The sequence below is a fragment of the Orbicella franksi genome, chromosome 1, assembly GCF_964199315.1.
Source record: "Orbicella franksi chromosome 1, jaOrbFran1.1, whole genome shotgun sequence".
NCBI lineage: Eukaryota > Metazoa > Cnidaria > Anthozoa > Scleractinia > Merulinidae > Orbicella > Orbicella franksi.
The window spans coordinates 15,893,916-15,904,686 of record NC_138145.1 but is presented as its reverse complement, the minus strand read 5'-3'; the positions used below and the strand labels follow the sequence as shown (position 1 = coordinate 15,904,686).

The following is a 10,771-nucleotide window of genomic DNA, read 5'->3' as shown; positions in this document are numbered from 1 at the left end:
AACAACCAATCATATGTAAAGAACTCCGCACGTGATAATTTCAAGATCCCGCGGGAATTCGTTGTGGAACACAGTCCTCCCTCTTTTTCACAGTTCGCGTGAACATGGTCAGTCAACATGGCCGACGAAGTAGCGCGTGCAGCACATCACAACTATGACACAATTGTCCGTTCATGGTTTGTTTATTTCCGTTTAGTCAATGATCAGTTGAATGTAAATGGAATCGAAAAATGTTTTCACTGACGAAATGGTGGTTGGCTTTGATCCTGGTCGTAAAGAGAAGAGCTTATCTTCCCTGCAATGTGGTCTCTGTGGCGCTGTGTCCGGCGTGGTAACAAGAGTGGTTGTTCAACCCCTTGATGTTCTTAAAATACGGTTTCAGCTACAGATTGAGCCAACATCTAAGGTATTATTACATCTAACTGAATAAGAATTTTGCGTTTATCTACTTCTCACAAATACAGTATATATCTTCTGACTTTTGAATTCAGTTTTGTTTACATAATTTAAGCTTCCTTGTTCTTGTGTATCTCACTTACTGGAGCGAATTTTAAACAATGCAAATTTATTTGTATCTGAGAGGAACTGTAACAGTTGTAGTTTATAATTTCTATACAAATAACAGAACTGGAATATTGGCCTGATTGTCAGTAGCCCTTATGCATATGATGACATCGGACAAGAAAATGTCACCACCGAGCCTCGCTTTGAAAACCTTATCATGGACAAATTTCCAAATCGGCAAAGGCGAAAAGAATACCCTCATGAAAAACAAGCCAAAACCTCCAGGGGTTTGAAAAAAATTTTGCAAATGGAGGCTTGGTGGAGAATTTTGAGTGTGTGATGTAATCATGCATAAGGCATATTGCGATATATCTGATTACATGTGTTATTGTATGGTGAAAGATAATTTGATTATTTAATTCTTTTGGCTAATTGATGACATGACAACGGGACTACAAATTATTCAAAAATTGGTATAACTTATAATTTGTCGATAATTTCTGTATTTGAGAGAATTATTGATTAAAAATAGAAGTAAATAAAAAAAGACACACAAACCTGTAATTTGATTATTATTGAATCAAAAGTATTGTTTTCCTGCTCTGGAATCATGATTTTAAAAAATAGAAAGAATAATTTCGGTTCTCAGGGTGTAGTTAAAAATCTTAAAAATGGGATATCTATAACTGTCTACTGCACTTTGTCAGCCGCAATACAAATGTTAAGAAAGGTTATATGTGCATTACCATCTTGAGGGGGCTAAAATAGTGTCATAGATGCTGGCTAATTCAAAGCCATTGTCTCTGTTCAAAGAGGGCTTACATAATCTGACCTCAATTGCCTCTGTTACGTGGCGTTTGAATGTGTTGCTTTCCGTGGCAAGAACTTTTGTTTTGCTAGATTCCACTGAATGTCCCGTGAGCTTGCAATGTTCATGAACAGATTATTATTGCTCAATTTGTCAATGAGATTTGGAAACACTATACTATAGGGTGGTGAAGAGGAAGTTTTGAACCTTTTTTAGATACTAGATGTTTTTTGCAATTATACATACATTGCATCACCTCTAGTCCCACTGTTTCATTTTATGTATCGTGCATATTTATTTACCCTTTATGCTTGCAAATATGGCACAGAAAATATGTGCAGTATATGTCAAATTGATCTTGAAAAATTTTAAATTTGAATGACTGATTCATAAACTAAGTTGTAATCTCAAGTTGTAAAACACTGACTTCCAGTACCTATCTTTTTCCATCTTTCAGAAAGCTATCACAGGGAAATACTCAGGAATATGGCAGGCATTCAAACTAATTTACAAAGAGGAAGGATTTACAGCACTTTGGTAAAGAAAGTAATTTATTAAAAGATCTATAATTGTGTGGTAGTAGAGTTTTGACTGTAAACAGTCTATATCTTTTCTTAGCATGCAAGCAAAGCAAAAGAAGAACAGTCAAGTGGCAAGAAGCACAGGCAGGGAAAGAACGAAAAAGAAAGAACTGCAAGAATTTTTTATTTTTCTGCTTTGCCATCTTTGACACCTACATGTATATTAGATTGATAGTTATGCTCAGTTTGCAAAATGACATCATTAGTGTTGTGTAATCGATTCAATATAAAGGTCTCATAAACAAACCATATGTCCATTAATGATTTCTTTGGCGACTTTAGACAAAGCTTTGGTAAATAAGACTTTTACCAAAACTGGTTAACGTTCTTTCTATTTGAAAGTGGTTCAGTAGTTTCTTGTTGTTCGAGCTTGAGAATTATCCTGCCTAGTTTGCCCTTACATGCCCCTTTCCTCACGATCTTAAGAATGTTCTTATTTCTTTCCCTAATTTGCATAATTTTAACTTTTCCAATCCCATGGAGGATTTCAGGAACAAAACCACTGCTTACAGTCTGCGTAGAATGACAATTAAGTGACTATGCTAAACAATTTTGACCTTTGATTATCTGTTTTAATCTAATAGGAAAGGTCATGTACCAGCACAAGTTCTCTCAGTGGTGTATGGATATGTTCAAGTAAGGAATTATAATATTAATTAAATAGCGATATCTACGATAGCTAGTAAAGAACTTTTGTAAGAATTCCTGATTGAAACAGTAAATTGTAAACTCAAATGACTATTTATTTGACATCTTTACTTGAATACTAGAAGATTATTCTGTCTTTGTCTCTCTTTTTTTTCAGTTCATGTCATTTGAAGCTATTACAGAAGTTATGTGGAGAACATATCCAGCGAGTACAGGTCCAAAATGGAAACCAGGTCATTAAAACTTTCAGTACTCATTTTGTGCCTTAGAAGCTCATTTTTGTCATTTTGAAAGGAATTAAACATTAATATTAGTTGTGTTGGACAAGGTGCATTGGCCTACTTGTTGTGTGTTGCATTTAACTGTAAAAACTTTCACTGAGTGTAAGTTTTGAGCATAACATTTTTATTGTGCATTTTTTATGCTGTTAAATGCAATTTAACAAAGTTAACAACAAAGAGTAGCTGGTACTTCCGGTCAGTGGTATTTGTATGGTATTGCAGGCTCAGTGCACTTCGCCAATGTACTAGCATGTTCCGGCGTGGTGGTCCCTGGAATGTTTTGGTCGTAGGATTGAGCAGTTTCTTGCACATCTTTGGTCTATTCATCGACGTCCTCCCTAAGTGTTCTCAATTCTTAGATCCACTATAACAGAACTGTTAAGGAGATTTGATACTTTTTGCCTAAAAGGCAAAACTTCTCTTTTCTTCCTATAAGGTTGTTATTCCAGTCAAAAAGTTTAAAAAATGTAATTTCAACAAAGAATGGCCTGAAGCAGTTGTCATTGTTTTAGATTCTGCAGACACTCAAGGACACTGAAACCTGAATTTTATACTCACTTCCATCAAACTGAGTTGTTTTCTTTGGGTTTTTTGTTACAACACAGTGACTCACTTTGTTAGTGGAGGCCTGGCTGGATGCCTGTCGTCCACAGTAGCCCAGCCTTTAGATGTTTTACGAACAAGGCTTGTTGCACAAGGAGAACCTAAAGTAAGGTTACTTTTGGTGTCTTTTGCTTAATAAATAATTTAAAAATTTGCAATACGTTTCTTGCATTCTGATTGGCTACCCAAGAGGGAATGGTGAGGTCCTCGTGTTCCACAAAGAAATAGTGCTCTTTAAGCCATCTAGTATATCTTGTATTGGCCAAGCAGTCTGAATTGTGGTCGTCTTGCCAGTTCAACTGGACTGTAAGTCGTTTCACCCAGACTGTTAGCTCCATGGTAAATGGGTTAAAGAACGAAAAATGAACACATTTTGTGTAATTTTTTTTATAATGCCCGCAATGTTTTCCTTTTCACTTGTTCAGTTAAAAGAAAGAATTTAACTCATCCTTCTTTGAACTTTCAGTCCAGGCAAAACAACTTAGTGCAGGCAAATTTGCATTGGGTGAACTGGCTTTCAGGCAAAACAACCGGTTACCGGCCAAGCTCTTTCAGTCAAGATGGTTGGATATATAGTGTAGGCCTCAGACTTGGTCAATATTCCATAAAATGGATACTGGTCAATAATGAGGAAAACCTGCCTCGGGGTATACGTAACCTGTGACTGAATAGCATTCTGTTCAGGAAGGGGAGGAGTACCCAGCTGCAAACTGTGAAGCTGTTGAAACCATTTGGAGCGATTGGAATCCTCTTGTTTTTGTGGAATACCTTCGTTGGAACAAGCTTATCTACCTATCTTTAACCCCCTGTCTGTGTTAAAAGTTTATTTTGAAGCTGTACGTAACTTATCTTCAACTGTGACATAAAGTTACCTTTAAACCAAGGGGAACACAGAACCTGAATTAACTATTTATCTTGATCAGTCACAGAAAAATATCGTAATTATATTGCTCTGCTGCCCCCTTAGAAAAGAAACATTAACAGGTTCTATTGTTTTAAAATTCAACACATTTTTTTTTCCAGGTTTACAAGAATCTCTTTCAAGCTGCAAGTAAAATGTATGGTAATGAGGGAATTAGGTCATTTTATAAAGGTGAGACTGCTTGGTGTTTGCTTCCTCAGGTTCTGATGTGTATGGAATGATAAAAATTATCTCGAATGGCCAATTAATGTGCCTTCCCATAGCCCTAATTAAAAGTACTTTATTGACAATGGAACTTCTTGAAGTGGGCAACATGGATGAAATTTACTACAATTATCAGTTGAGTAAGGCACGAGGGAAGTTTGGTTACCATGTTTTGACCTCAAAATTATGGTGTTGTCACGGGCAACCTACCTCATTTCCGTTGGTAACAATATCATCACCCGTTGGTCGCCTGTCACGTCGCCTACAATTTCGCGCGCTTTGCTTCCAATTGACGTCAAAGGCCGACAAGTTGCCAACGGATACGGAGTCAGTTGCTCGTGACAACAACACGATTTTTACGTTAAAACTTGGTGACCAAACTTTCGTCCCGCCTTACTCAACTGATAATCATAGTAAGGAATTGAAATGTTTATTTATTGAGAACTATGTTTATTTATTGAGAACTATGGATGGCAATCTTTTTTGAAGACACACTGATAAATTTGAAGCGTATGATATTAATTTGAAAATATCAAAGGAAGACTAAAAAATTTGGTTGTACTTGAATTTGAATACTACCAACTCCTCTAAACTGTTAGTATCCCCTTGTTGGCTAACTGTCACATTTTGACTTGAAAACGTGTTAGGAATTAGAGACAGAATCAGTTGGTTTGTCTAATTGAAGGTTTTAAACATTTAAAAGATTTGTGTGGAATAAAATTGCTGTAGGCATCCTACATATTGGGATAACTATTGGTCAGGACGGACTAGCTTAGTTGATGTAAAATTAATTTTGGAAAAAGTAAACTTGATATACATAATGCATTTGTTTAGGGCTGGTTCCTACTCTAATACAGATTTTCCCTTATGCTGGGCTACAGTTTGGCTTTTATGCCTTTTTCAAGACTCTATGGGAAATGTCAATTAGGATTAAGGTATGTTTCCACCACACACAGTTTGGGACTTGCATTTATACCACCAAAAATGCTATTAATGCAGATTGGAATAATGATTGAAACCCATTTGTGGTTGGAAGTGAAAAGGTCTTTTTAAGTATAAAACGTTCACAAGTACACTATTGTTTGTTGTTACATGATATAAAGAAATGCAAACTAAATGTGTCAGTTGATAGCCATCAAGTTACATTCAAGGTTGTTCTGTCAGGAGATTGTTGTCTGTTTGTTTACACCAGTGCTAGAATTGACTCTTAGCCAGTGTTGGAAATCATGAACAGCTGAGACAAAGTTGAGCCCATCAACTTATCATTTAACCAAATGAATAACCTATAACATGTAAACAGAGTTTTAACAATCATTCTGTTACAGCAACCAGATCCATATAAGCCAGCTGATGTTGAGGAGAGCCTTGTGTGTGGTGCATTGTCAGGGATATTTAGTAAAGGAATTATTTACCCCCTTGACATGGTCAAGAAGAGACTACAGGTGTGTGAGATACACTCACTTTATACAGTACCTGATACCTGATTTGAAGCTGACTTCAGTTGACAACTATTCTTTTATTAACAAGGTGGTCAGAAGTAAGCTAGCTGCTGGCAAAATCACTATCTAGGCTGGCTACTCTGCTACCTACTCCGACAATAATGTTGCTTACATCAAAATATGTTGACAACCTGTGGATAAGGAAACACTGTTTTTCTACATCTTACACCTTACACCTTATTTTTGTTTTTGAAAGGTGCAAGGATTTCATGAGGCCAGGGAGTCATTTGGCAAAGTCCAGAAGTACAGTGGTATGTTAGATTGCTTCAAGGTTATTTTAAAAGAAGAGGGTTCCACTGGCTTCTTTAAAGGACTTGCTCCAAGCACAATTAAGGTAAGGAAGATAGAGCAGTGACATGTATGTTACGAGTATCATAGAGCAGGGTTGTTTCCAGACAGAACTCAGGATCGCCGGTAACAGCAACAAACTAATTTATTTCCATAAGATAACTTCACAAATTTACAGCACTAAGCTTCTTCAAATTTGAATCAATCTGTCTTACAGCAGAACCTCTCACTCTAATATACCTGAGGCTTAAAGTTCTAGAAACTTCTATTTGGAACTAAATTAAGTAGTTTGACACAGTTTCTAATTTGAGTAATTACATAAGGATTAGAATGTTCTGGAATGTTCTTATACAAATTGGTCATGGCTGAATGACTTCCGGTTCTAGATTGTTCTAGAAATTGACTCAGACAATTTTTCGTAACAATGTATCACACCTAATGTTACGATTGCTCAGGTATAAGTAGGCTTGGGAAACAGTAAATGCAAGACTTTCCGAGAAGGTAAGACCAGCTTTTTTCCTTGCTAGCCCAAGACATTTTGACTTTTGAAATTGCCAGGACCAAGACTTCAAAGTGTTATAAATGGCGGTGAGAGTGATTCAGACTCTAAGATGTTCAGATGTCAGTCATAAAACCAAACAATCAAATTGGACTTAGTCTTGTAAAAACTGTAGATCCCCAGACAGCTTTTTGAAAACTTCATGACTGCAAGATGTGCATGATTATGGAACGCCAGAACTGTCTTATGATACTTTTTTTATTATATTGGGTGGTTATGTCATTATATTGAGTACTTATGTTATTATATTCGGTGATTAACTCATTATACTCGGTGCTTATTCCATTATACTCGGTGCTTATTCCATTATACTCGGTGCTTATGTCTTTATATGCAGTGCTGTCTTCATTATATTCAGTGCTCATTCCATTATATTCGGTGCTTCCCTCGTTATATTCGGTGCTTTCTTCGTTATATTTGGTTCTAACTTTGTTTTTGTGTCTTCTTCATTATTACGGGTGCTAACACTATTATATTCGGTGCTCTCTTCCTTATATTTGGTGCAAAGGCCATTATATTCGGTACTTCTTGTTCGGTGATTACTTCATTATATTCAGTGCTTACTTCATTATATTCGGTGCTTTCTTCGATATGATCATCACCAGTCTTCGCAAGGGGACGTACAATTTGGAGGTAGTCTAGGGAAAGCCAGGAAAAACGGGTGTCACGAAAACTCAGACCCCGAAACCTCAGACCCCTCGAAATTAAAAACTCAGTTGTTATCATCTGAATTGCTCTATGGCCACAATGGGGCGAGATGTTTATCTTCTCCGGTTTATGTTGTCACGTCGATCGAACGGTGAAACACAAATATTTAACTTCTCAGGTTTATCGCTGTCGCGTCGGTCAAACAGTGAAGAACTAACAAGGTTTAGAACAGCAGCCGACACTTTTCCAAAACAGACCTTTTTTATGCAATCGTATGCAGCAAAAAGATGTGTTGTTCTCTGAAACATACTCGTTTGATCGCAATCTGCTTTTTGACTTTATGTGCATTGCATGACTGTCAGCATGTAACCCGCAGAAATTAACAAAATTTAGAAAAAAAAGAGTACATAGAGATAGCTATGTTTGCGTTCCAACTTATAACGGGAATAGTGAATATTTCTTACAGGAAACAGTAAGTTTCAAACCAAACACTTCTATTTCTTTTTTTCATACCGCTTAGATTAGTTAATTATTAAATCTGCCTCGTGGCGGGGCCTTCGCGCCAGTTTTCAATTTTCATTCACTCACATTTCGAGACCAGACATGGCGGTTCAATCGGTTCGACCTTCACGTGCTTTTTACGTGTTGACTTTTTACGTGCCGACAGTCACGCAACGCACATAAAGTCAAAAAGCAGATTGCGATCAAACGAGTATGTTTCGGAGAACAACACATTTTTTTGCTGCATACAATTGCATAAAAAAGGTCTGTTTTGAAAAACAGTGTCGGCTGCTGTTCTAAACCTTGTTAGTTCTTCACTGTTTGACCAACGCAACAGCGATAAACCTGAGAAGTTAAATATTTGTGTTTCACCGTTCAATCGACGCGACAACATAAACTGGAGAAGATAAACATCTCACCCCATTGTGGCCATAGAGCAATTCAGATGATAACAGCTGAGTTTTTAATTTCAAGGGGTCTGAGTTTTCAGGGTCTGAGGTTTCGGGGTCTGAGTTTTCGTGACACCCGTTTTTCCTGGCTTTCCCTAGACTACCTCCAAATTGTACGGCCCCTTGCGAAGACTGGTGATGATCATATCGAAGAAAGCACTGAATATAATGAAGTAAGCACCGAATATAATGAAGTAAGCACCGAATATAATGAAATAGTCACCGAACAAGGAAGTACCGAATATAATGGCCTTTGCACCAAATATAAGGAAGAGAGCACCGAATATAATAGTGTTAGCACCCGTAATAATGAAGAAGACACCAAACAAAGTTAGAACCGAATATAACAAAGAAAGCACCGAATATAATAAAGACAGCACCGAATATAATGAAAAAAGCACCGAATATAACGAAGAAAGCACCGAATATAACAAGGGAAGCACCGAATATAACAAGGGAAGCACCGAATATAATGGAATAAGCACCGAATATAATGAAGACAGCACCGCATATAAAGACATAAGCACCAAGTATAATGGAATAAGCACCGAGTATAATGAGTTAATCACCGAATATAATAACATAAGTACTCAATATAATGACATAACCACCCAATATAATAAAAACAAGTATCATAAGACAGTTCTGGCGTTCCATACATGATCTCTAAAAGTACAAGACTGTGAGATCCTTAAAATTTGACGAAATTTTGCAAGACCAAGGGTTTTTAAAGAACCATCCACCAGCAGGGCTCGAAATTGCTACTCACTGGTCGCCAATGCAACCAAAAATTGAGCACTGGCGACTTGCGTTTTGTCCGATAACTAAAGAAAACCACGACACAACTTTTGTTTTTAAATCTTTATATTAGGAAATCAATCGGATATGGTAGCTAGTATACAACTCACCTTTCCGTCCCCAGTAAAATAATGTCTGAATATTGCAAGATAACCGAAAAAATTGAATGTATTTTGACACGTCGATACCGCGTTCACGGCGCGCCATATCGTTTCAGCGGCTTCTTCCGAAACTGAAAAGGTACTTCATGTATGATACCTTATAATGTACCGTTATATACACCTTAGGACCAGAGACATGCCACCTGAGAACAGCGGTAGCTTTATAACTTAGTGTTACTCGTGTTGTTTCTAATTGGTTTCGCTCTTCAATTGTGACTTTTCTTACATGCAAAGTAACGTATAAAATCGTGTTCTTGTGTAAGGTATATATAAAATAAGTTGGCGACCAAAATTTACGATCTGGCGACCAAAATTTTTCCGTTGGTCGCCAGCTGGCTCCCAAACAAAAAGTTAATTCAAGCCCTGCACCACCCCTATAACTTTGAAGGAAACCTGTATATTGGTCCATTGAGCCCAGCCTTAACTTTTGAGAGTGAACCGGAATTTTTTACTTTGTTTCAGGCTGGTTTGTCAGTGGCTCTTATTTTCTGCACATATGAACAGTGCCTGATGATGGCAAGAGGGTACATTCATGATGATGACGTGCCTGTGAGCACTTCCACATCACCAAGTTAACAACATCACAAGGTTTAAAGTCCTAGAATTGAACACTTATCTTGAGGATGAAAAGAACTCTTTTTTATTATGCCAGTCACTTTTATTATGAAAGTAACTTTGACAAGATTGGTATATTAGTATTAAATAATGCTTTGAATGTTTTACTGTCATATAATACTAGATTGTATGTAAATAATAGTAACTATTATTTATATTGTCAGAATTAAGTTAGTATATGTTATTTGACAGTTAGGTTTTTCATTTAACGTGTAATATAATACTTATTAAAAGCCGATTAGAAGTTTGAGGTTCTCGTTATAAGTCGTAAAACTAAGGAACTGTATACAAACAAATTTTTGCAATATTAGGGAAATACTACTTTGGCATTCTGAATTTCTCACATTCACATTTACATTTAATGCTACAAAATTAATATAGGAAGACATCTGGAAATGTCAGTCAGTTAATATATTTATTTTGATGCACTACTTTCAAAAAACAGAGCAACAATTTTACAGATATCACATAACTTATGATACAAAAAGCATGTTTGCCTTTTTTAACAAGTAAGTTTTGGGGTTACATTTGGATTTTACAATTTTTGTGCACAAATATGATTTATATAAAATATTATTATTCAGTAGTGAAGGTGGATTTTTGCTGGAAACCTTTGATCTCTTTTGGTTGAAAATCTAAGTTACTAAACAAAAATTATTACCTCTGTGAGCAATGTAAATTCAATTGCTTGATTATGTCTGG

The 10,771-nt window shown here is 36.4% G+C and overlaps 1 protein-coding gene across 2 annotated transcripts; it reads left to right on the top strand.

The window, feature by feature from the left end:
• Nucleotides 1-108: 108 nt before the first annotated feature.
• LOC145492765 (mitochondrial thiamine pyrophosphate carrier-like) lies at nt 109-10,317 on the top strand. 2 transcript variants are annotated; one of them, XR_014050052.1, is made up of 10 exons: nt 109-406; nt 1,770-1,849; nt 2,478-2,529; nt 2,699-2,774; nt 3,428-3,531; nt 4,449-4,518; nt 5,386-5,486; nt 5,877-5,993; nt 6,247-7,418; nt 7,767-7,869. XR_014050052.1 is itself a non-coding variant. In XM_081472155.1 (10 exons), exons 1-10 carry the CDS (start codon nt 218-220, stop codon nt 10,028-10,030), a joined length of 1,041 nt encoding a protein of 346 aa, XP_081328281.1. In that variant the 5' UTR covers nt 111-217; the 3' UTR covers nt 10,031-10,317. The 2 variants fall into 2 exon arrangements, 1 of the variants encoding a protein (XP_081328281.1); XM_081472155.1 differs by lacking the exon at nt 7,767-7,869 and adding an exon at nt 9,917-10,317 and having other exon boundaries at nt 111-406; nt 6,247-6,384.
• Nucleotides 10,318-10,771: the final 454 nt, after the last annotated feature.